This window comes from Rhinichthys klamathensis, unplaced genomic scaffold (assembly GCF_029890125.1).
Source record: "Rhinichthys klamathensis goyatoka isolate OS25496 unplaced genomic scaffold, OSU_Roscu_1.1 h1tg000099l_1, whole genome shotgun sequence".
In the NCBI taxonomy this organism is placed as follows: domain Eukaryota; kingdom Metazoa; phylum Chordata; class Actinopteri; order Cypriniformes; family Leuciscidae; genus Rhinichthys; species Rhinichthys klamathensis.
This window is the reverse complement of record NW_026606638.1, coordinates 1970387-1998129: the sequence shown is the minus strand read 5'-3', so window position 1 is coordinate 1998129 and position 27743 is coordinate 1970387. Positions and strand designations below refer to the sequence as shown.

At 36.7% G+C, this 27743-nt stretch overlaps 1 protein-coding gene across 2 annotated transcripts in view; it reads right to left on the bottom strand.

Moving 5' to 3' along the window:
• Positions 1-27743, bottom strand: part of fer (fer (fps/fes related) tyrosine kinase) — a 48375-nt gene that overhangs the window by 18990 nt on the left and 1642 nt on the right. Inside the window, exons 2-9 of one of the 2 annotated variants that reach the window (XM_056252956.1) lie at positions 21951-22246; positions 21576-21749; positions 16900-16999; positions 14016-14199; positions 7842-7979; positions 7228-7347; positions 6909-7031; positions 5007-5196 (exon numbers count right to left, since the gene is read on the bottom strand). In XM_056252956.1, the coding sequence (XP_056108931.1) occupies positions 5007-5196; positions 6909-7031; positions 7228-7347; positions 7842-7979; positions 14016-14199; positions 16900-16999; positions 21576-21749; positions 21951-22160 (1239 nt within the window). In that variant the 5' untranslated portion in view covers positions 22161-22246. Of the gene's footprint in view, positions 1-5006; positions 5197-6908; positions 7032-7227; positions 7348-7841; positions 7980-14015; positions 14200-16899; positions 17000-21575; positions 21750-21950; positions 22250-27743 lie in introns of both variants that reach the window. The other variant, XM_056252955.1, reaches the window with a different exon arrangement.

The window sequence follows — 27743 nt, the reverse complement described above, 5'->3', positions numbered from 1 at the left end:
ATTGGCTGCACAGAATATGATGGTATTACAATATAACAATCGTTAGCCTCATAGCATAATTGCCTAAGTCATATTTCAACGTTTTTGGAAAACACGAAAAAACACAATATTTAGAAATCACATTGTGATTTTTTATTGATCTTATAACAGTACATTCAACCAGATGTGTGAACAAGTATGCAAAAATAAAAAGATCCATCACCAATTACCTAACTAATAAAAGTGACTTAGGCAGAACATGCCATGACTTAGGCATTTTTTCTCTTACATATAAATGCAAACATAACATAACAAAAGTTGTTTTTCTCTCCTAAATATAACCAAGATGTGTAACTTGCCAACCTTAACCAAGTTGTTTCTTAATGTCTAACCGTAACTACTGTTTTCCTTTACCACCCTTAATCGAAGTTCCACTCAGGTGCTGTGCAAACATAACATAACCATAGTTTTTTTATTCTCCGAAACATAACCAAGATGTGTAACTTAACCCTAACCAAGTTGTTTCTTAATGTCTAACCTTAACCACTTTTCCTTTCCCACCAAGTTCTACTCAGGTGCTGTGCACACTCATTTCCACACTGTCTATTGATGAGGGAGGTTGTCATAGTACTGGTGGGCCACTCTTGGTAGTACTGGTTTCATTGCCTGCAAGTCATTGAATTTCCTGAGAGTAATTGGCATTTGGGCAGGAAAGAGTGGGACCCAGTGGAATGGTTCTTTGGGGATGTTGATTCGCTGAGGCAGGTCCTCCCATTCAGACTCAAATTCCAACTTGTACCGGATTTGACCATCAGCCAAGTACTGGAGAGCCCGGAGGCCATGGACTGTGGGGTCACCAACCTTTTTACCTGGTCGAATATTGGTGACATAGGCCCCAGATAACTTCATGAAGTCATTGTGGTATAGTTGAGTCACCTTGTATGGGGATGGATGCATTCGTGCAGTCTCAAAGATGACAATGTAATCACGTGGAGTGTGAATTTCTTTGACGATGCGCCGCTCAATGAGGCTATGCATGGAGTCACACTCCATTTGTGTGTGCCCAGCAACCAGAAACTTCTGCTCTATGGTGACACCATGCTTCATGGCCAGATGAAGGTAGGTGTTGCTGATGGCACCACACCGATTTTGATACCCACAGCCATCACTCCAGACAATGACTTTCTCAATGTTTCCGTTGGCCTCTAGGATTGATTCGAAGTGTTTGGACTGCAGATGGGCAAAAACCTCACTGCTAAGGGAGCCTTCATGCTCTTCCCAAGCGTAACAATATCCATCTTTGTTGTTCATGTTGAAGCAAGTAAAGTTGTGCATCTGTAATTTAGTTTTGTAATACATGGTACTCGCTTTCGTCTGGGGGCACAAAAGAACGCATTGAAGGTCCATTGTCCACACTGAAAGTTTGTCACTGGACTCCTTTTTATCCTTAGCTTTTTCAGCTTGAGCCTGAGCCTTTAATTTCAAGTGAGTAGTAAGGGTATCCTAATCTGTATTTCCTACCTTGGCGCTGACACATACATCACACTGGTCTTTTTTTGGTATGAACACAGAGTAATTCTGCTCACTGAACACTTTTCGAAAATATGTCTCACTCACAGCACGTGCTCCATTTTAACCAGCAGCTTTCTGATATTCCTTGTGAAGATCACTTAGAACTGTTCCTGGCTCCAGGAACTTCTTTTCCTGATAGGAGGGAACCTGACAGCAGTAATGGGATGGGACTGTAGGCAACCCAGAGAGCCATTCTTTCAGGAAGGTCTGGTCAACATCTGATATTGGCACATGTGGGCCAGTCTTGTTGTTCTTGGGTTTACACGGATCAGTTTTGGATTTCATGTCCACAGTTAACCATGATCCCATGGTTCTGGGGGCGATGCCAAGTGTTGAACAGAAAAGATTCTTACACACAGGTAGTTTACATCTATCTGCCTGTTGCAGGTGGTAAAATAGGGACGTTGTTCTCCTTGATGCAACACCACCTTTCTTCTGTTTTATGGGCACATTTTCAACTAGAGTCTGGATATACAGCTTGCGTGTCTCCCAGGAGGGCATGGACCAGAAATTGTTGAAGATATCGGTTCTCTCCTCTTCAGTCAGTTGTTCACAACTTCGTTTCTCCGACTTAAAGCAGTGCTGTGATGTGCAGGGTGGACCCATGGTCTTTGGTGGTCTCTCCTGTCCCATTGTATTCTTGTAACTCTCCCCCTTAAGACGCTTCTCCTTTATCACCTCTCGCTTCCACGTATCTGGCCTTGGACGCCTATGACGTTGAACAGCAGCGGCTCCTGCATATCCTTCACTGTGTTGAGCTATGTCTGTATCACTACCATTATCTGGGCTGTCATCTTTCTCAGGTCTATAGTCCTCATCCAAGACAGTGTCATCGATTTCACTATTTGACGATAAATCAGGATCTGATTCAGCTCTGGAGGCTTTACTGGCTGTTTCCTCCTCTATCTGTTGCCCCATGTCTACGTCATTACCTTCTTTCTCAGGTCTACTCTCATCTAAATCCTCTAACTCCACTACATTTCCTGACAATAAAGCAGAACATAAAGTGCTGTTGAATATTTTAACACAATTCATATGTTCACTGCAAAAAAAGGTAACACTTTACAAAAAGGTTAATTTATTAAACATTATGTATTAACTAACATGACCTTGCAATGAGTAATACATTTGTTACAGTATTTATTAATCTTTGTAAATGTTATTTAATAGAAATAAAGCTGTTCATTGTTTGTTCATGTTAGTTCACAGTGCATTAACTAATATTAACAAGATTTTAATAAAGTATTACTAAATGTGGAAATTAACATTAACAAAGATGAACAAATGCTGTATAAGTGCAAATCATTATTAGTTAATGTTAATTAATGTAGTTAACTAATGAACCTTATTGTAAAGTGTTACCCAAAAAAATCTAAATCTTACCAAATACTTCTTATATCTAGTCAAAATGTCTAATTTCTAAATGTCTAATTTCTAAAACAAATCTATTTGCCCTTAAAATAAAAAGTAAATGCTTGAAAAATTACTTCACTTGCCTAAAATTACCTAAATGTCTTTTTATGGTGATGTTCTGACCAGCTAATATTTAGCTAGTGTTTGCTAGCTACTTATCTTGTAGCAAAAAATGTGATTTCAAGTTTAAATACACAGTTTATAATCCCTTTGATTGACTGAAATTACATTTAGTGTCTAGAAAATTTAAGAAATATGAACTCTTACCAGATGAAAACGAATCAAACAGAAGAGCTAATACATCACTTCTGGACATCTGTCTTTCCACGTTTTTTGCCATTTTGTTTGTATCAAAACTGCCTAAGTCAAAGAGATGACTAAGGCAGATAGTGTTTTTGGATCCTAATAAGTGTTGTGATTGGCTAAGGACATTGGCAGAAAGGCAGGATGATGCAGCAGTGGAAGGACAGTAAAAATAGGCAGATATCACAATTTGGCAAAAAAATGACTTAGGCAATTATGCTATGAGGCTAACGCAATGTAATATGTAACGATAAAGTTTGCAGTGGCTTCATAAACTAATTAAAAACATAAAAAGCAAAGCACACCTGATGCACATTTATTTGTTCTTCATTTTTTCTGAACTAGAGTTTAAAAACCTTGCTGTATTTTTGTGTAATTCATTTAAAGAATGTAAATCGCCATCTTACTCCGACGAAAGTGACTTGAACGCACCTGCCGTCGTAAACACGACTTCCAACCTCTTAAGTATGAACTTCCCAGGAGGACTTGAACGCACCATATGTCAATTGGACTCCAAGGCGACAAGTTATAAGTACATGCCTGAGTAGGGACTAATTACATGCTTGATTAGCGATATTAAAGTGTACTTTACTTGTGTAACAAGTACATTACAAATTCATTACGAGTGTCTTCGAAACATACAAGCCATATACCATAAGTGTATTATATTTGAGTAAAAAGCATTTGCTCAGTAATACCTTTGGCTTACATTCCAAATACTACAAATTGCACACTTTGTCTTCAATAGCAAATGCACATTAATAAACAAATATTACTTAGATATACTTTGTACATACTATAAGTATACTTCAATGCATTGTTACAATGATAATTTTTAGCACACAGTTTAAAATATACCTAAAATATATAATTTTAAGTAAAGTGCAAATAAACAGAATTTTCACTTCAAGTATATTTTTAGAAAATATATTTTTAGAAAATATACTAAAGTACAATTCTTTTAAAGTGTGTTAAAAGTTGTATTGTGAAAATAGGTAAAAGCATGATGCTAATATACTTTTAATATATTTAAAAATAGTACCATTTTTTGTTAGTATATTTTCAATGTTCTATTGAAAAAGGGAATATATTTCAAATACAATAAAGTATACATTTTTTCATTAGGGATTGTTTATTCTTAAAAATTAAACCTAAAAATGATTACCACCTTATTTAACACCTACAATATGCTACTTTTTCTTTTGTGTGGGTGTGTGATATTTATATCCTCATTGTTTTGTTCATATGACCAGGAAAAAAAACTGTAGTGAAAAAACAGTTGTTACTCAAGTACAGTTGTAATTTACCACTGGGACTTTTCCCCAACAGTTTTTACCATGGCCAATTTTGTCCTGAGAACTTTTTGAAAGTCTGAAGCAAAAAGGTTACCTCCAGACGAGGAAGTCATTTTTTATAACTATTAATGACCCCTTTAACTTTTAGGTTTATACATTGCAAAGCCGCTGTGCAAGCAGCTTCAACCTCGACCATTCTGCAATTGAAATTAACTTACTGTCACAAACTCCTCATCTTCCAATTGAGGGGATGTGGCTAATATGAGCTCAAATGAGCATGAGCTTGGACACGTCAAAAATACACCGGAAATAGTACATCATCTGGGCACCTCTTGCATACCATTTTTAATGTGCTCTAATTTGAGAGGTACAAATTCTAATCTCTGTACTCTTTAATAAGGAGATAGTGTGCGAATTGGGACGCAGCTCAAAGCGATGCCTTACCATTGAGTTGACGGAGCGGGCGTCCTCTTCGTAATTGACGACAGGCGGTGGTTCTTTCCCCTCGTTCTTCTGCATCTTCTGCTCCAGTAGTTCTCTCTGTGCCGTGAGTTTGGCCTCCGAGCAGCGCAGCAGCTGGACCGTCTGTCTCAACTCCTCCAGAGACTGCTTCTGACAGAGTAACAACACCACACTGGAAAGAGAGAGAGATCACGCTGTTCAATCCACAATGAACGCTTCTTTTTAATCTCTTTTTAAGATTTTTTTCTGAATGTTATGTCAGAGGCAGACGCACTGTCAAGTTTTACTACAAAACCTCCAAAATTTTACAAAAATGCAAACACTGAAACTACAAAACATACCAAAGACATCTTTAACCCTATAAAGCTTACTGTATCATTTTTCATATGCAAATTTAAAAGGCCTCTAAATTATTAACATAATCAATACTTTGCTGAATAACCAGTTGCATACAATCTTCTACATGTCTTCTGTCATCGGACTGATATTTTCATAGTTTTTAGCAAGTAAAAGTAAGTATAATTCTAAAAATCTCTTTTTGTAAAATGTTTCCCCATTTTTATTTATTTGATAAAATAAACGTAAGAATACTTTTTTATTGTTAGTTATATTTGAAGATGAACAATACATAATGGACCGAAGAAACTTTTTTCCTTTTTTTTTGGATTTTTTCCTTAAAAATCCTTTTTTTTTTTTTTTTAACTCATGTTAAATATGAGTTTCAAATATGATACATCAGCCTTTTAGGGAACATGTATTTGTACTCAATCATCATTGGATTGCATTGCATTCTCTTTGATTACTTTTGAAGTGATCAGAATTTCATCAAAAACTGCATCAAATTGCATATTTTTGTTCAGTTTGGGCCTCTGAATAAAATGTTTGTTTTTTTCCTCTTCAAGCTCCATATTTTTATGAGCCACAAAAGCCAGAAGTATTAAATATGACACTCAAAAAAAACACAAATGCAACCTTTTATATTTTAAATATATATATATATTTTAGATTTTGTCCAAATGTTCAACAAACTGTTCCATTAAAAAACTTGATTTTTCTGACTATTATTTCATGTCAGACTATACAGGGTTAATAAATGAATGCACCTATGCATTAAGGCATTTATTAAATTTGACAAGTCCCGTTTCACATGCAGATTTCCTACATACTTGCTTGTCATGAATTTTAATTCAGATGTTGAATTTTACGACCGATTTTAAGCTTGCATATGTACGATTAGGTCCATAAAGTGTGCTAAAATATAAATGACTGCAGACATCAGCATTGAGTTCAGCTGGCTGAATTGGCATGAAGTAGTTCAGGTGTGGAGCTGAGCAGCAGTGCGGCTCATTTCAGTTTGCAGAGGTGATTATATCAGCATCTCTTGTACTGGATTACCCAGCAGACCTTAAAGAATGTGCTGAAGCTGGACAAATCCTCATCCATCCAGTTCACTGAGCTCCATCAGTCCGAGCCCTTTCATCTTCACAGAGGTGCTGAGGTCAACACAGAGCGCTCTGCTCAGCCTAATGAATCTCTATGGAAACACTTGAGTTCTCCACACTTCACTACTGCATCTATTGTTATAGCTGACATGAAGAGAATGACCATGAATGGACATTCAGTCAAAAAATGCATTCAGTGAAAAAAAAACTGCTGCTTCATACTGAATGACTCCTGAATTAAAAAGTCACAACTAGTGTAAACTAACATGGACATAGACGACGAAAAATATGATTTCAGTTTCTGAATTTCTATCTTGATTTTTTCAAATAGAATTATCTTGTGGCCTCCTTGGACGTTTGCCTGGTTGAGAACCACAGGTCTAAGAGACGACATCCCGAGCTCATATCATTTTTGTGGTTGTTAAGTACTTCATTTTCTTACTCAGATTTCTTCTCATAGGTTTTGGTAGATTCCTCTATTTTGTTCTCCAGGTCCAGCATGAGTTCCTCTTTGCTGCGCAGACTTTGCTGGGTCACGAGCAGCTCCTCTGAGGTTGACTTCAGCCTGAGATCAGTCAAACACACACCTTTACCATTTTAACTGCCATATCGGGTCTACCACTTATGACTGGTAGCATAAAAAATAGCTGTTGTTACAGAACATTAGAGACTGTGGAAATAGCTAAAACTCATCAATGTTCAACTAACGCTACCAAGCAATTATGCAAATTTGTATTAATATGTGATCTATCTTAACTCACATGGCTTGTAAACTCTCTGCCGTCAAATTATTCCACAGAATCTCATTTGCTTGAAGATTCTCTGTTTCGTCTAACAGCGTTGCATCAAATTCTACATTTGGTTCTTTGTCTTCTGGTGATCTGTTGAAATAGAAATTATTGGACACATTTCTGACAAAAATATTTAAATGCTAAAAATATACAGTCTATTATTTAAAAATACAAACTACATATTTTTTAAAACCTTAATAGAATTATAAATAGCACTTTACAATAAGGTCTCATTTCTTCTCATAGTTCATGCATCAACTAACATGAACTAACAATGAGCAATATATTTGTTACAGTATTTATTAATCTTTCTTAATGTTACTCTAAAAATGCAGCTGTTCATTGTTTGTTCATGTTAGTTCACAGCTCATGTTACCAAATACCACTTTTGATTTTGATGTGCAAGTTATGTTGAAATTAACATTAACTAAGATGCTGTTGAATTTTTGTTCATTGTTAGTTTGTGTTAACTAATGTAATTAATTAATGATAACAAATTGAACCTTATTGTAAAGTGTTAACAAATTATTCACTCCTTTAAAACATTGTAATCAATTTGAATTTTTTTCCCACAAGTGCCTTACTTATAAACTTCGATGAAGTTGTCATACTCTGACAGTGGATCGATTTGGTCGATGGAAGTGTGTATTTCTTTGTGGACCTTCACTATTTCATCTGTTAATAGGCTGGTGATTTCACTGTACTCCTCCAGAATCCCCTTACTAGAACAGTAAAAATTAAAATCAATGTTAGAACATTTATGAATGTGCCATTTCATTAAGATGAGAAACTATTTAAATTGTAGTCATACTTAAATTCATACGGGTATGAATTTCTTTCTTCGGCTGAACACAAAAGAAGATATTTTGAAGAATGTCAGAAACCAAACAGCTGATGAACCCCATTGACTTCCATTGTATTTTTTCCCCATTCTATGGAAGTCAATGGGGTTCATCAACTGTTTGGTTTCCGACATTCTTCAAAATATATTCCTTTGTGTTCAGTAGAAGAAAGAAATTCATTCAGGTTTGGAACAACTTGAGGGGTAAGTAAATGATAAAATGGATCTTTAATCCCTTTAAGGTTAGAGATTTGAACAAATCTATTATATATCTGATTAGGTAAACTAAAATCTTCTATTTATATATATTTTTTAAATCAGTCAGTCAGTGGATCTGAACATAAAACGTTCCCCCTGAATTCATGGCTTGTTTGACCCACACTGAATGGTCATATATAAATCAGTGGTGCGTTTTCTAAATCAATCCCAGAAGGCTCTTGCAATTGTTTCCTTCGTATGGATTAACCTCCACATCAGATTACTGCAAACTGTGATTAAAAAACAGCTTAGGAGAGGGAAAAACCCAAAGAGACTTCTGTTCTCTGCTAATCCTCTGACAGCTATGAGATATTGGATTGAGGCTACAGCATGCAGTAAGGGTTCTGGTGGAGCTGAACTGGTTGCAAAAGGTCTATAACAAAAGATTTAAATACACGTGGCAGTCCAAGCATTCACAACAACCAGACTCAGTACAGTGGGAGGACTACACCGCCCTCCACAGTTGAACGGGAAGCGCTATTCTCACTTCAATGCTGAAAATGTATTTCTATAGCCTGGCAAGCCAGACCTACATCAAGATGTTAGGTCTGGGAACTCACAATTGGCATACCTCAATCCGAGGGGCGGATTAAACGGTTTTCTTTCAATATCCCTCGGCACGCAATAGGATAGCGCTACAACCAACCAGAGCAACGAACGGCTGTGGAGTGAGTCCCATGCGTTTTTCAACCAGTGAACCAGCTAGTTGATATATTAAACTTTTGCCGTATCCGGTTGTCAAAACTCTGAACACATCTTCCTTTTTTAGGAATGACTTAACCCTCTGGGGACTAAGTCCTTTTTGGTCCGTTTTCTCTATTTTTACATTTGGGCTTATAAACCATATGTAATGGAGATGGATCACTATGTGTTTGGTATCTATGGATTCAGAAGACCCTAAGATAACATAAGCATGCATGTAATGTGTTTATAAAGGAAGTATGAGTGAAAAATGTACTATAAACTAGAGAATTTCAAAAACGGAAATTAGATTTTTCTCATTTATTTCTGAAAATCACACATCACACAAAAATAGTGAACAGTTTTTGAACAAAAAATATATTTGTCAAAGCCTTTGCTTGACAGACATGTGTAATTGTTAAATAAAATGTGTAAAGAACAATGAAAAATGTAACTTTATTTACAAATAGTCCCAGGCGTTTTTCTTAGGAATGCTTAGAATTTTCTAAGCAATGCTTTCTCCTCGTCACTCTCCAGTAATTGTTGCAGAGCTTGTTCCACCGTAAATCGTTTACTGCTTGCCATCATAAAAGTGCTAAAACAATAAATAATGCTATAATTGTATGTATGTGTATATAAATATATATATTATAATTGTTCTGTCTCTCTCTCTCTCATATAAATCTCTGATAATCCGCTCCGTAAGCCTCCGTTCGCTCTCTCTCCTTCTCCCATTCAACGCTGTTTGCGTCATATCCCTAACTATATAGTAGCCTACCACCCCTTGCAAAGCTACAGAGTCCTCTAATTTGCTAGAAAGGTCATGGTAACCTTCCTCTGATTGGGTAAGAAAAATATTTCTCCATCGGCAATTTTTCAATTGGTTGTTGTTCGCGGAATCTGCCAAACAACATCGATTTCATTGGCCTTTTACATAGTGGTATTGCGCTACAAGGAAGTGTGTATATTTACAAAGCCGGGCATCACTGTTTTCAGCGGAATCTGAGGAAGACGGTAAAAAAGACCGCAGCTCTCTATCAATAATAGTTTTTAAGATAATTACACATTTGTAAAAGTATGCCATTTTTGGCGGTACCGCCCAATCCGTCCCCAGAGGGTTAAGTGACGTTCTCTTAACTCCAAGTCCTCCAGAGTCGCCGCCAAAGCCGATTCGAAAGACCGCTGTTCGCCAGCAGCATCTTCTTTGTTTTCAAGCAGAGGGAAATCACCTATGGAAATCACGCGGAACCGTCATAACTCTGCCGTCATTATGTTAAGCCCGCCCACCAACTCTATACACGATCTGATTGGCCGGACCAGTTTTTGTTTTTTCCAGCTCAAAAGTCTATGGAGAGTTGCTAGACCACACTTTGCTGCAAAATAATTGTTGCTGCCGCTAGGCTGCGTCTAGATTTCTAGGCTAGTATTTCTACATATGAAATGAAAAACTCATTTAAAGGGATACTCCACCCAAAAATGAATTCTCACCATTGACTTCCATAGTATTTTTTTTTTTCTACTATGGAAGTCAATGGTGCCAAAGTTCCAATCGTTCTTCAAAATATCTTCCTTTGTGTTCAGCAGAAGAAAGAAACTCATACAGGTTTGCAACAACTTGAGGGTGAGTAAATGACAGAATTTTCATTTTTGGGTGGAGTATCCCTTTAACTACAGATACAACCGACTTAAAATCTAAAAATGTATATTGTTATTAAATTGTTTAATCCTCATATTTTTTTTTAAGAAATGACCTTTTATTCAGCAAAAACACATTCAACTGATCAAACACGGCAGATCATTTATAATGATACCAATAATCTCCATTTAAAAAATGCTGTTCTTTTAATCTTTCAATTCATCAAAGAATCCTGGGAAAAAAAGTGAATCAGTTTCCACAAATAAAGCATCAGAACGGTTTTTAACGTTGATAATAATAAGAAATCTTTCTTGAGCTCTAAATCAGCATATTGATGAATGATTTATGAAGGATCATGTGACTCTGAAGACTGGAGTATTAGGTAGTAATTCAGCTTTGTCATCACAGGAATAAATTACATTTTAAAATATAATAAAATAGAAACAAATATTACTGTTTTTACTGTATTCTGATCAAATAAATGAAGCCTTGAAAAGCAGAAAAGACTCTAAAAAAGATTAAAAAGTGGGGGTGTAACAATATATCGTGTCACATTATATCGCAATACAAAAATCCATCAATATGTATTGTGGATAATTCACCCAAAATTAAAATTTCTGTGTGAGAAAAAAATTCAAGTTTACAGAGTTTTAGTGTCAGAACTACATTAAACTACTATATATAATGTTGAATATAATGTATAATAATGCAATGGGGGGATATTTGTGGGTCCTGATAATGCCAAATGTCATTAATTTAAATATATCTAGCCAGTGACAGAGTGCAAGCATGTTCGTCTAAAATTATTCTGTATTTTCAGCTTCAGAATCATCAATATTTTTTATTCTGGTGTCACCATTGTCCTGTGCATTGGGTTACCTGCACTAAGTCCAGGCCTATTCATTTAAAACCCCCAATGTAAAACCAAATTTAGCATTTTATTCAACAGTACATTTTTGTTAACCTTTTACCATTTGTCTTGGAGTATTGCAATAATATCGTATTGTGAGCTCAGTATTGTGATATGTATCGAATCATGACACGAGGGTATCGTTACACCATTTTTTTTAGTTCTAGATGGAAATGGCTAAAATTTAAGTTCCTTCCTTCACCTAGAAAAGTAGCTAGTTCTACCTCAAAAGGACCATTTAGACAAACTCACAGTTCAGTGACAATATAAGGTGCTTTGGAGTTTTACTTTTGAATCCTCTGGTATTTATAGGCTTCAATTTTAAGAAGTATTTTTAGGGGCCAAGCACCAAAGGTGTGTAGGCACTTAATCGTTCGTAGTGTTCTTCTGTCCCTCTATGGCAGCCAATAGAATCATGGTAAAAGTTGTGAAATTTGGCACACAGATAGAGGACAGTTTGAACATTAAACACAGCGATTTTGGAGTCCTATAACTCAATCCCTCTAGTGCCACCAACTGTCCAAAGTTGCACACGTTTATGCTAATTCTTTTATTCCTCTGATTCCTTGACTCAATGTGAACAAAATGAAAAGTGTCCCCGCCATTTTGAATTCTCCTAAAAACGTACTTTTTCGAACTCCAAGACCGTTGCTCAGATTTTCACAAAAATCTACCAGATCTTCAGACCATGCCAACAAAAAAACATGGGAAAACATGGAAAAAACACAGTTCTCAGAATAACTTGCAAATGCATTCTCCAAAGATCACGCAAAAGTGGATGTGAGGCTATATCTCTGAAACGCTTAACTGTAGTCAGACCAAACTTGAGCTGAATCCAAAATCACCCCCTTAAATAACGTCCACTATGGTTTCAGACACCACAACAAATGGCTGTCCCTGCACAGTTTTGGCACAGTGACACCTAGTGGTTAGGAGATATAAAAAATTGCTATTTTTGCTTACAACTTCTGAACAATCCAGCCAAAAATCACAAGACTGGTCCCTTTAGATTTGGAGCGGCATACCAAGTTATCCAATTTTCCCATGTCGGCTATTTTGAATTTTGTTGTGAAATGTTATATTTTACTGACTCATTGCCATATCGTTTCAAAACTCGCTATTTGTCTTCGAAACGATGCCCTGGAGGTACTCAAAAAGTTTCAGGGCAGTGTCATCTTGTGGTCAAAAATTGTAATGAATTTATTATGAAATTAAAAAAACACTAATAGCTTTTGATTAGTTTAGCCTATTGTCATGAGACTGGTCTTGATAGATCCCTTGGATCATAGCAAAAAAATCAATACCAATTCCAAAATCATTATGTTTCTGTTTTTTGTCTACTTTTTCTAATTGTTCCTCAACTGTTGATCCAATTTTCAACAAATTTGACTATGCTGGCAAAAAAATACATTTATGCATTTAGCAGATGCTCTTATCCAAATCGACTTGCATTGCATTTAAAGTCCCACTCCGATCATATTTTGAGCTATTTGTAAACATTCCCAGTGGTCTTTAAATTATGATTATGCCATTTTTAGCCAAACTCACAAAACCTGTGCCGTTTTCTGGGACTTTGCTTCAGCAGAGCGGCAGTAGCTCATTAGCAATTCGCCTCTGCGTTGTGGGCGGAGCCGTTGGCACGGAGATGACCCTCCCCGTTGCTGAGAGCTCTGTCTCTCCCGCTAGCTTACACCCCCAACCTGTCATTACCGGTGCAACAAAAATTGAGAGAGCAATATTGGAGCTATCCAGCCGTACAGTGCGTTTTCGTTTTAAAACGCATAACTTTTGCAACGATTATGCGCTCCTGCCGTCCACATTACTGACCCTCGGCCTCGAAAACGGAGACTGACCCCTTCAGTCGAGTCCGATGCAAGACACGCAAGTGACGCAACCCATAGCAACGAGTCATGGCAACGACAGCTCAAACCGACAGAAACATACAAGTAAACGTGAATTTTGTCACATTGTCATGTTAATTATAATCAAATGGATTTTGTTTTATTGAAAACAATATTATCATTGATATTTGTTTGAGAGGGGCACTTTCGATTAATTTTAACAAGCTTGTGGCCCCGCCCAGTGGAGTTACTACGTCACAACTCCAGTCTATTTTAAACGGCATTTTAGCGTCTGCTACTGATTCACAGCCATTTGAATGTAGAAATACTCAGAAATACAACTTTGAGCTTATTTTTCTCAAGATATGTCCTCTAACATAAGAAAAATGCCACAAGAACATGTTAACACCTAGAAAAACATTATTTTCATCGGAGTGGGTCTTTAAGGGATATATTTTATCAGTTCGTTCATTCCCTGGGAATTGAACAATTGACCTGGTCCTTGTAATTGCTAGCACCATGCTCTACTGTTTGACCTACAGGAATAACTAGAAGAGGAAATAAACCAGAAGTGTAATCTGGTCCACTCACAGTGCATTGATCATCTCCTCCTGCATCTTCTGCAGGGAGTCCAGCAGCAGAGGCAGTGCAGTCTCATGGTGGTGCTCCTGATGTAGCTGCGCGCTTTTCACTGCCAGCACGTACTGGTTGTGCAGGTTATGCAGCTTCATGGTGGCTTTGTCATAGCGCTCACGGGCTTTCTCGGTCTCTTTGCCTGCAGAGGAGATGAAAGCAATTGTGGCGGTGAGATGAAAGTCAAAGTCCTCTGAAGGCTAATGTTGTGTTGTGTAAGCCTTTGAAAACTGCAGATTTGTTATATGAGAAGTTGTAAGTAGTGGTCAACCGAAACTGGTATTTACTGTTTGTTTATACTAAGTTTAATTTTTTTAAAACTCTTCACATTGTTCTCCTATCCAACATTCAGCTAGGTACAGCAGTGAATTCCACATTCAAACTACCAAAACACTTTATGTGTTTCACTTCAAACAAAATCAAGATGTAAACTGAGATTATATTTCTTATTTAATTAATTCCCTCAACAACTGTATTTAAGAACCAGGTTTCCTAATGTCTTGGAAAACCTAGATAATATGAGGGAATTACAAAGGTGTGATTTCTAGACCTGGAAAATTCAACTAAATCTTAAAAGGTCATGGGGATTTTTTTTCTAGTTATGTCAAACCACTTTAACCACTGCAGGGTCAATCTTTGTTGTCAAGCTCTAAAATTATGTTGGATAGAAATTAGTTTTTGAAAGAAAAAAAACGTAATCACAAATGACTACTACAGTCTAGTAAATTAATTGTTGTAAAAATGTAAAGCCTGAATAACATTCAGATATGGAATCTTCTTTAATTATAGAATTTAATTATTAAAAAAAAAATATATATATATATATATATATATATATATATTTTTTTTTTTTCATAAATTGCCAGCCATAGTTTCCGTAAATAAAGTTTAAAAATGACAATTTCAGCAGAAGTACCAGATATATATTGGGTAATCATTAAATATTGTACAGAAGAAAGTCTTTGGACCGACATGAAGGCGAGTAACTGGAGACCAAAATTAGACAGTCAAACCTACATTGCACATCACATTGCACATCACAGTAATAGTTCTCCGTTCATCAGACAAACCTGATAAATTACTCAAGATTCAGTAAGAGAGTTATTGGAGAACTCCATAATAACGGCTGAGTGATTCACTGAGTGAGCGAGTCTGAGGGACTTGAGCACTTGTATATTGTATTCAAATAGGTATGAATTCCACAAGCATGTGTAGACCTTTTGATTAGCCGATGGGACACTGTTACGTTATGTGTATTTTTCCTTGTGTATTTATAATATCTGTGTATGCTTTTTGATGTTTTCTTTGAGTTTCAGATCATCGCTGATTTGCTAACAGTGCTGTCGCCTGCTAGCGGTAATTGGATGATCAAGCTGGCGGTCCTTTTAAGAAGAACTCCTCTTCCGCTTGACAGAGGGAACTGTTGCGGCTTCGGGTCGGTCGCAATGGCTCAGATTTCCTGCCAGCCGCCAGACCAAAATATTATTTCCGTGTTCCTTTTGGTTGTGTGTTTTATTTAGAATGTGGTAATGTATGAGAGACCTGCTCTTTTGTTTGGAACTTATTTATTCTATGTTTTTGATGAGTAGTTAGATAAGCTTTATTGTAATTCATTTTCTCTTTCTTTGTGTTAGGTTAATTTCGTTGCTGTTTAATTTCGTTAGATTGGGTTTTGTTTGTTATTTTGGGCCTTGGGTCTCTCTGACGAGAATACCACTCTATTGATTTATTTCTCTATTCGTTTTTGTTAATGAATTCTACTTTATTGTTATATCATTTTCGTTTGGGCCATGGGTCCTTCTAACGAATCCTAACTGATTTATTGTTATTTACTTTTGTGATTCACAATAAATTTATATTATAATTTATTGTATTCGCCTTCTTTGGTATTCGCCATTCAGTTCTTTTGATCTGACGCCCAGCTGGAAGCCTGTCGTACCTTTTTTGTGTGTGTGTGTAAAATTTTAAACCCTCATTCTGACCCTCTTTTGAAAACATTATCCATGTAAAACCATTATTTACAGACAAAGCATTATGAAATATGTTTACTTACACTTTGCTGTCAGATCCAATAAGGTCGCCAGCTTAATTTTTCAACAGAAGCTTTTTTGAAAACTCTCCATTACACTGAGCCTTGATTATAAAGCAATCTGCAGTCAAATGCTCCAAACAAACATATAATAATCCGACTCAATCGTGGGCTTCATTAAGCAAACCATTCACTTGTTCCTGATGCTGGGAGCCTTCTCTCAAACGAGCTGTTTAAACAGGACGCGTCAAAGCCAACGTTCTTTTACTCTTCCAATTGTCCTCATTGGCTTTTGAAGAGACAGGTGTCAGACGTTAAGCGACTCTACGCCAGTGGGCGGGGCCTATGGTGTGATGTATAACGATTCGTCTTGCTCAAGAGGCAGTCATTTGCTGGTGTATTCACATCTTGCTTTCTACATCAGATCCCACCAAATCCAAAGAGACACATTTTGGAGCTTGGTTACATAAATGTTTATAATGAGGAGGATGCTTTAAGATATGAAACTTGCAGTGTTTTAATGGTACAAAGACCTCTTACATGTCAAAAGATCAAGGAAAAATGGATTTCTCACGTCATGACCCATTTGAGGGCACTGAGCTTTGGCATTTATCAGACTTGGGACAGTCTAACACATTTACTGTCGTGTATGCACTCTCAAGTGCAAGTGTGGGTATTGGGACAGGCCCTCACTTAAACTGTTCATGCACTTGACAGACTCATTAAAACAGGTTCATAACAGAGTCATTTTGTTGTGAATTGGACATAATCGGTTTATTATTTGAGAGAACAAAGAATAAACAAACACCTTACCTTTTACAATGGCCTCCTTATATTTGTCTCTTGCCAAAACAGCATCCTTAGTTAACTGCCTGTAGGTGCATTTCAACTTCTCAAGATCACCTTTGGTTACCTGTGGGGGACAGAACCCAAGTAAAAAAAACTGTTCCATCAAACTGATATGCTCCCTGAAACGGCAGTGGTGATCTATACAAAGTAGTGTTGTCACGATACTAGAATTTCTAACTTCGATACGATACTTTAAAATATATCGATATTCGATACCATTTTCGATACCACAGAGAAAAAAAAACTGCCACAATATTAAGGGGGTATTTTTATTTATTTAAAGCTAAATATAACAAGTCTAGAACATGACAATGAGGTATATTTTACGAACAAAAATGTCCTGAGTTCTATTTGTTAATATTTTTTAATTGGACCAGAGCAAACATGATTACCTACTGTTATCAAAGATTAAAATATACCAGTGTTTCCCCTACCATTGTTAAAATGACCCCCCGCCCCCCCTAAAATGCTGACGAAATCCAGTCATAAAAAAGGAATTTTACGGAGCCCGGGAAGTCACCTGTGGAAAAAAAAAAAAAAAATCCGTGGCGACGGTTTTGCAATCCGTCCCCTCAGTTTATAAACTGTACTCACGAATTCTTAAACTGTTCTCTCGGTTTAACAATTCGTGCCCACGGATTAATAAACCGTACCCACGAGTTCCTAATCCGTGCTCTCAGATTTGTAAACCGTGCCTTCAGTTTTTGCAATCTGTACCCACAAATTCGTAAACCGTGCCCACGCTTTCGCAATCCGTACTCACGGATTTGTGGCCCCTCCCCCAGTCTGTGGCGCATGCTTCAACCAGGCCTCCTGTTTAGGTGCGAGATGTATTCCATTGTTTAAACCTCATTTTTTTAAATGGATAATTCCTTGGATTTTCTACAAAAAACTACATTTAGGCTACTTGTATCTTTAAAGTCCATTTTTGGGAGGAAAAAGCTCCGTATAGAATAAGCAAAAAAAGACTTAACATATAAAAAAAGAAATATTACACAAACACTTTTCCAAAACTGTAAAGGGTTAGGTTATATAAAAATAAAACATTCATAAATGATTTTATGATAAACATATTACTGTCTTTAGTGAACTCATTTATAGTAATAAACGCAAATAACAATAATTATCATTATTTTTTATTACATTTAGGCTACAGGCCTATTTAGAAGACGCTTTTTTTTTTTTCTAAGTATTTTTCCATATTAATTTGCGAATATTTTAAATGTTTGATAAAGGGGCAAAAAGTCATAAACAAAAAACTGAAAATACGTCAATGTAATTAATTTTTTTGCGCACAAACACTTGGATATGCGTCAAAATCTTGTGTTTATTTGTGACAATCTAAGCCCTGTTTTATTATTGTCTAACTTGTATTATGACTGACATTTGACGAATTGCTTTGTTCTTTTTTTTGGGGGGGGGGGGGGAGGATAAAAGCATCTTCTAAATAGGCCTATGTAGCCTAAATGTAATAAAAAATAATGATAATTATTATTATTTGCGTTTATTACTATAAATGAGTTCACTAAAGACAGTAATATGTTTATCATAAAATCATTTATGAATGTTTTATTTTTATATAACCTAACCTTTTACAGTTTTGGAAATGTGTTTGTGTAATATTTCTTTTTTTATATGTTAAGTCTTTTTTTGCTTATTCTATACGGAGCTTTTTCCTCCCAAAAATGGACTTTAAAGATACAAGTAGCCTAAATGTAGTTTTTTGTAGAAAATCCAAGGAATTATCCATTTAAAAAAATGAGGTTTAAACAATGGAATACATCTCGCACCTAAACAGGAGGCCTGGTTGAAGCATGCGCCACAGACTGGGGGAGGGGCCACAAATCCGTGAGTACGGATTGCGAAAGCGTGGGCACGGTTTATGAATTTGTGGGTACAGATTGCAAAAACTGAAGGCACTGTTTACAAATCTGAGAGCACGGATTAGGAACTCGTGGGTACGGTTTATTAATCCGTGGGCACGAATTGTTAAACCGAGGGAACAGTTTAAGAATTCGTGAGTACAGTTTATAAACTGAGGGGACGGATTGCAGAACCGTCGCCACGGATTGTTTTTTTTTTCCCCACAGGTGACTTCCCGGGCTCCGTAGAATTTAGTGTATAACGCGGAATTTCACGGAATTTGTAAATTTGAGGAAAAAATAGAAAGCAGTTCAGTACACTTGAAATCAAATCGCGATGTAGACTAGTGTGTGTGAATATTAAAACACAAAGACTATTTAAATACGAATCCTGCATGTTCTGTGTGAATGAATGGTGCCGCCGACGCGCAGTTTCATTTACCACACACACACACACACTCACACACTGAAGCACGTGTGACGCTTGCGCTGTTTTTTGGCCTATATGAAGACACAAATGCATGAACTTCCTCTCCAGGCTCTAGATCCACTCCGAAAGTCACTTCGTGATCATTTCACCGCTTCATTTGAGAAAAACTATCATCATGACATAAACACACAGGAACTCAAAAGGTCTTCACGGCAACCCGTCAAAATAAAAGTTCGGTTTAACTTGACAGAAATATATTACTGTTGTACATTAGAATTTAGATATGTCCCAATTAGGGGTGTAACGGTACATGTATTCGTATTGAACCGTTTCGGTTCGAGGCTTCCGGTTCGGTACGCATACAAACCGAACGATTCCTTGGACCATTTTTCTTGCCGACAAAATTTGCGCTGGCGCGATCACCACAACGTTACGCAACATCAAATGGCAAACGTAATGAAAGCGGAACGAAACTGCGCTACTCATTATATTGTGCTTCACGGATCATTTGACCAGCAACATCTGTGCAGCGCGAGCCGATCTCGATCAAGCGACACTGTTACAACACAGCGCTAAGAGATCCAGTAAAGAAAACATTTGAATTCACCACTGAAGTAATAACATCGCTGCGAGATCTAGTGAGAAGCATTCACATTTCTCCGTTATTAACCGTAGTTCTCTATTAGATCAAACAGCGCTGACGTGGAAACCAGGAGAAACATTGTGCCGTGAATGAAGTAGTAATACTTTACGTCCACAGACCAGCAACATTCACCATGGATTTAATATAGTAGGCTAACACTAACTGTAACCAGTTTGGCTGGAATAGTGAACTGCTTTCAAGTACTTCACACATCTTTTTCCAGCTCTTCAAAACTCAAATAATATATAAATAAATATATATATATTTAAATGTTATTTTTAATGTGATGATTTTTTGACACATTATTTGTTCATCCTTCAAAGATGACCCCCATTTATAAACCTGAAAGTTTCAAGATGTAGGAAAACTCAGTTATTTAAAAATATTTTTTCTTTTAACAAATAAGAAATTTCTCTGGCATTTCTTTCTTTTTGCTGTATCGAAAACGTACCGAACCGTGACTTTAAAACCGAGGTACGTACCGAACCGTGATTTTTGTGTACCGTTACACCCCTAGTCCCAATGTAATAACACACTAACACTAATCCAAATAAATTATCATCAAAACTGAAATTTTTAAGGAATAATCCATGTTTTAATTTTAACAGTAAAGCTCATTGTGCAGCAAGTTATTTGACAAAAAGTTTATTTAATTTCATGATTAAAATTGATGATAAATGATAAAATGTGTGTTTTATGCCTTATTACCAGAAAAAAACACAACACAGAATTATTGTGAATTTTTTTTTCATATATAAAAAAAAAAAAAATTTGTATAAGTTTAATGATTCATAATACGTGATTTCAATTAATTAGACATGCTTTTTGATTGCAAAAAAGTTTTCACCACGTATCCGTAACACGCCCGCTCCGCAACACTAGCAGTCCCAAACACCCCTGAAAAAAAATCCTAGGGGAAACACTGTATACTGTAACAAAAAAGCACTTAACAGTATCAAATTGGAGGACAGAGTGTCAATAATGTATAATAATAAGATTAAACATGAAGGCATTTCATTATTAAATTCAGAGATGCCATTGTCTAGCTGTTAAGTTTAATTAGTATCTGTTTAATTGATGATAATCGCTAATGAAGGCAAATTGCAGAATTAAATAATAATTTTTGAATAAAGTTAAATAAGCACAAGTTAATTTACATTTGACCACAGTTACAATATTTACTTGTCTAAGATTGCTCAGTCAGATTATGTTAACTTTAAGAAAACAGTGAAAAAACATATCAACAACAATACTAGGCCATCTTGGTTAATGTTTCATAAAAGTTCAAATGAGAAGAGTTACAGTGTTTCCTTTAGGATTTTTTTTTGGCAGTGGGGGCAGGTCTGTCCAAACAACAAACACCCCTGATGCTGAGCATATATGCTGCTAAATGGTACCCCTGGAGCCTGTTCCTTAAGTCTGTTTTCACCTATAAAATAATTGTAAAAAATGAGTGATGTTAGGGATTATTGATAGTCAAACAATCTTTTGGGTGCCCGCAGCACGCTCACAGTGCATTCTCCGACATGCCCGATCGCGGTGTTCTTTATCAATCAACCAAAGCCGGTCGCGGGGGCACCGCCCTCGCCATCTTTCCATTCACTTCACTTTTGCTATTTAACCAGAGCGAATGAGACGAGTGCGTCACGTGTGGTGTCACCGTTCAGATATTTCAATTTTTGACAACACTAATACAAAGGCTCACCTTGTTCATTTCAGACTCGATCTGCTGGTGGAGGCTTTGGTAACTCTTCTTCACTTGCTGCTTGTCTTTGATCATCATGGTGAGGCGGTGGAGAGGCCCCGAGTTGAGCTCCTCAGCGTGACACTTCATAATCTTGCTCAACTGCTCTGTCTGCTGCACCATGTGAGTCCATGACTGATAACAATAACCACATGATGATACACAGCGATAGAATAAGAAAGTATGTGTGTGGGTGAATGAATGTGAGAAACAAACAAAGAGATAAAGAGATTGAGATGACAAGACAAAAAAACAGAGAGAGGATGTTGCAGGCACTGAGCATATCATAAGCATCAGCTACCCATAATGCAGCGGAGAGGACCAGAAGGCCGTTACCTTGGAGACATTGCTGACATAGTTGATCTGAGAAGAGTTGTCATGCTTGTCCACCTGCTGGCTGATGTTGAGCAGGAGCGATGCATATTCCTTGTCGCTCTTCACCCGTAAGGTCATGAAGCGCTTCACCGTCTCCAGCAGCTTCAGCTCCCAGTCCTGCAGCTTCATCAGACCCTCGTGGGAGTTGCGCAGGTCCTGGCCAAACCCCATCTTACTCGCAAGGCACGCTGTGTCTCTCTCTCTCTCTCTCTCTCACTCAATGAGGTGTGCCTCTCAGGTCTGCATTGTTACTGCTGCTGCTGAGAGAGGGTATGGGTAGAAATAATGACTGGTTAGTTGAAGGGCATGAACATATGTGCCGAGTTGTACTCTTTGTATTCATGCTTGTTTCAAATGGTTTTGATCAACTTTTTACCATTTTTAATAAAAGTTTAAACGTATTATTACCTAATGATGCTAAAATGTAATGTGGCAAGCAGTGCGGGGCCGAGAGCCGCGGGAATGGAGCGAGGACGGTGGCGCAATTGCTAAAGAGCGTCACCTGCGCGCCACACCAGTCTCGAGTCTCACGGAAGGAGGTCCGGAAGGATAAAAGGAGGAGTGACGGTCACACCATGTTGGTCACACCACATGACTTTGATATGGTAGACATTTTGTTTGAAATAAATACATTTATTATAATAAATAAATACAAATGATAATGCCAAACTTCTTAAATAAATATAATTATAATATTTATATAATAAATATAATTATAGTAAATAAATAAATTGGTAACGCAATAAAGCTTTATCAAATAAATAAATAAATAAAGCAAGCCAAACAACTTTTCTTCTCTTTTCAAAAGAGGCTTTTATCCATAATGATATTAGGACAGTTGTTTCAGGGTCAATTACATGACTCTCACATTTGTTCAGATGTATTCATTTATTCATAAATAGGCCTACATTAAAATGCTATTCATGTAAAAAAAAACAACGTGAAACAACGCAAGTGAGACTGGAATTACTGACGACAGTTCAGAAGCAGTTGTTTCTTTTGGGAGACAATAACTTTATTTGTCGTCCACTTTGATCTTTAAAACTTTGCAGACATTTTACATTCACAAACAGCTATATAACACACTGAATTAAAGGTAATATCCGAAAAAGCACAATAGGGGCACTTTAAAGTAACACTATGTAGTTTTTCAACCTTCATAATATATGTCCAAGACCCTTGTGATGGTACATCGACTTAAAATAAGTTAAATGACACGTCTGCCATAGCCTGACGTGGTCTGTATCGCTTTTACTGGCACTATGTAACTTCGGGTTTCGGGTAGGAACCCGTGCACAAAAAGAACTACAAAAATCGACTGCTTTACGGCATACGTCACTTCCCCCACCACTTCCTCAAATTGTCTGTGGCCATTGCAGACATCCCAAGTCTCCCGGGAGTCTCCTGCGTCTCCCTGATGCCCGCAAATTAGTTCAGATCTGCCGGAATCTAGAGCGCGCATGCGAGACAGAACATACTGCGCGCATAACATACATAGCGCGAGCACGGCAGAGAGAGAGAGAGCGAGAGACCTTGCGAGTGTGCCTCACGAAAGTTTATCGGGTGAGAGTTACTTTTGGTTTCCAGTGAAGGATCCAGTGCGTTGTAGACTTAAGGCTGCAAAGAATCGTAAATGAGAGAACACTGTGACTAACTCTACTGTGACTAATCATCTTTCATTCACTCTATATCTTTGCATGCCAATAAAGAGACATTACAAGCAAGTTCAATATCTTATTATCGAGAGAAGGTGAGACTGATTTCTGGCAGATAAAATGGTAACGCTTTACAATAATCTTCCGTAATTTGTGAAATACAACCGAGTGTAACAGATTATCGAAAAAAAAATTATTGGTTTTATGCATCAGTTGTTAACTTGATTTTGAGATATGGGCGTTGCACTAAAAAGTAGAGGTAGATGAACGTGAGCTTGTAGGGGCGGGGTTTAAATGGACTAAATGATTGGAGAAGACCATGTGTCACCAGAGAGAAGTCTGACGGTTTCACTGGAAGGTCCAGTAATAGGCAGTGGCTAAAGGCTGCAAAGAATCATAAATATATGGAGAGAATGCAGAGACAAAAAAAATAGTTTATAGTTGCCATTTCAAACTGGATGACTACGAACACAGTGTTTTATACCAAACAGAGAGGGAGAAACCTTAAAGTTAATTAGGAAGAAGAGGAATGGGGAGCACCTTCTCCCCAACCCCCCAAAGCAAAATGCCATCGTGTGCCAGTAAGAAGGGTGTTGCCATAGTATTTTTTTTACCAAAATGCTGTTTAAAGAGTAGACAAAGAAAGTGCACTACAATTTTCAGTGATAAACCTACTCATAAAATAACAGTTTTTAAATAACCCTCTGTCGATCAGACTGTCTCCGGGCAGGAATACATGAAATGTGGAAATACAATCTGTAGTTTTCACAAAAGCCCTAGAGCTAATAAAACACTTGGTTTTCGTGAAAACTACAGTTTGCCCTTCCGCATTTTTGAAACTGCGTCGGAAGTTTCTCAGTCTAGGTGACACATAGAAAGAGTATACATTGTTAATATACATATTCTACCAATATTATAACTAACAATAATGTTAATATACATATTCTACCAATATTATAACTAACAATAATACAAAGCAGGTTTAAATTTTGGCAAACTTACACTTTGCTTAATGGGTAGTTTTACTCTATAGAATCAACCAAATAAACACAAGATGATGTAAGAGGATGTTTCTGTTAAACATATGTTATGTATTTTTTAAGAAATTTCACTTTGCTTAATGGGTAGTTTTACTCTATAGAATCAACCAAATAAACAAGATGATGTAAAATTTGTTTCTGTTAAACATTATGTTATATGTTTTTTTAATAAATTTCTATTTTACCTAATAGTCCACTTCCATTGCCTTCCAGTAGAAAACCACAGACAGCTTTTTACCGAAGAATAAGTAGTTATCCAGTGAGAAAAACTGATTTGTCTGGGAAAAAATATATGCAGAAGACCTAGACGACTGACATGTCACACTCAGGACGTGTTCCTCCAAGAATCACACCAAAAACATGATCTGTTTACACCTCAAAGCCATGACCAGTCTTAAATAACCACGTAACAAAAAGCATCACAAAGCATTCTTACCTTGTTATCAACACGTCTCCATTTCTCTAAATAACCTCACCCAACCAGGGCGTGCAAGAGAAACCGAGCTATATGGCTTAAACCACTGAACATTCATTCCGGGTTTCATAATACAGGTTAATTAAAAGAGAATGTAGTTTATCAAGTGCAAATCAAGCGAAAACAGACTTCCTGTATGACGACTAAAACCCGCATGAGTGGCCTGTCGAGAAAACAGTCAGATCTAATAAAAGTCAATGACTGTTGAAACGAAAGTATAGACAGTAACACAACACCACATTTGACACCTCCAGTTCCTTTCTTAGCAACTAAAATAAGTATGAGATCAACTTCAGCTATTTGTGCCTTTAGGCTAGTGTAACATGTCACAATTAATGACCCTGAGACATAAATGGTGACTGTGTTGGACTGGTTTACAGTAGGGGACTAAAGCAGAAGGTTGTTTAATTAGGCTACTCAGATTAGTAATGTAGTTTAATTCTTCACAAAGCCCTTAATAACCTCCTTATCTAAGAGTACAAACCTTCTGCTCCCCTTCTTCCACCAAAGGGAATAACACTGGGTCACATTTAGCTTATAGAACCACCGATTCATTAAGAAGCTTACAGGAAGGCAGTTTTTTTTGGGGGGGGGGGGGGAGGATGTAAAAGTGATGAAGACAATTGAGTTGTATTGAAAGACTTACGGAAATCATAAAACTGTTCTTATTGAATCAAGCATACTCTTTATCATGAGATATCTTCGTTTGTGAGGGTTAGAGGTAGTGTTCTGGCAATATACTTTTAAAATTACATTATTGCCATCATAAAAAATGAGCAAGTTAAACTTGATTGGGATATTTTTATTCTGCTTAACTACCAAAGTTCACAGTAAATGTACGGTTTGTTTAAATAGTCAACCATTAGACTACAGGAGGTGGGTAAGTTGTGTCAGTAAGCCACAAGAAGAGAACAAAGCAGACAATGTTAATTGAATGTGTTTTCCTGTGAAATGTGGTTTCCTGTGAAAATTACTATTCTGATAAACACTGTCAAAATTACAACTTGTGACGGATATATTGTGTACTTCGCAAGTTCATGTTAAAATTAGGGCTGTCAAAAATAATGTGTTCGTTTCGGCAATTAATATTTTCTGTTTAAAAATATTTAACACAATTAATGCAGCATCCATTTTATCCCTTCCTGAAGTAGCTATGCTAATGTCTACCAAATAGGAAAACTTATAATGCCCTGGGAATGTTGCCGTCCTAGGCCACTTCCACCTGGCTGTCTGCTATGGATACTCTTGAACAGAGTCAAATATTGCTTTAGTAGGAAATACTGCTTAGCAAACTTTTAGTTAATATTGTAGACTTGTATTGTTCCCGGGTGCAAGAATTCAAAGAGTAAACGTGAGAGAGAGAGGATCTAGAGTGTTTGTAGGCAATGGCTAAAAGCTGTAAAGCAACGTAAATATGGAGAACCTTTGTGTTTGTAGTCGACATTTCAAATTGGATGACTACGAACACAGTGTTAACTAGGTTAAATGGAGGGGGAAAACTGAAAAAAACTCCCGTTCCGTCAGCTCCTCCCGAAGCAAAACGCCATAGCGTGCAGGTAAAAGCTGTTTCCATAGTGTTCCATTTTGAACATAATGCTGTTTAAAGAGTGAACATAGTGAGATACTGTTTTCAGTGATAAACCCACCTTTACAATAACTCTATAAGACATTTTGGTTCGAACTAGTGGTCGACCAATATATATCGCCCAGTATTTGGCATTTTTGAATTATCTGCGTTATTATTACAGTAGTTTACTGTCTTTGTTTAGGCTAACAGTTCAGAAAAAGGTTGAATAAAGAAAGCAAATGGTAAATGAAAAGTATTACAGCACTTACATTCTATTATTAATAATAGAAAGGCCACCGCTATAATACTTTCTCATATTCATCCATGTGAATTGGATTCAGAAAGGAGATTTCTGCAGTCACTGGACAAACATGAGTAACAAACTTTAAATTCTTGATTTTAAACTATGCTGCTCTATATCCAGTTGACCACTGTCATATTCACTGTGTAGGCTACCTGTTCTTTATTAGAGAAAATATGATTTCCATTGGACAGACTTACAAGATTTTTTATTTGAGAATTTCTTTATTTGAGAAAAAATACTATAGTACTACAGAATCAAGAAGATGCTCCTTAAAGTATGAATTCGTTTATTTCACAGGTTTCAAGTTTTCTTCATATTGATTCGTTCACAAATGATGTATTTCTAATTTAGTAAATATTATTTAAAATAAATATAAATGGCACTGCAGCATGGGCTATTTACTATCTTTAAAATAAATAATAAATAAATTAACATAAATAGTGTAATATTATATAGAACAGCTTTATATCCCTGCTCTCTGAAATATCGTCATTGGCAATCAAAAAATGTAAAGTCTATTGGTTGACCATTAAAAATGTGCAAACTTGCACGTTGTGCCTACACGCAATGTGAAATATTTTACAATGTGAAACGAAACCTGCAGAGGTAGAAGGAGGGGGTTCGACCAAGCAATCGAACCAAGTCTGAAACCAGCTTAATAAATGAAATCAATACCAAAAACACAGCAATTCCAATTTCAATGACAGCTCAAA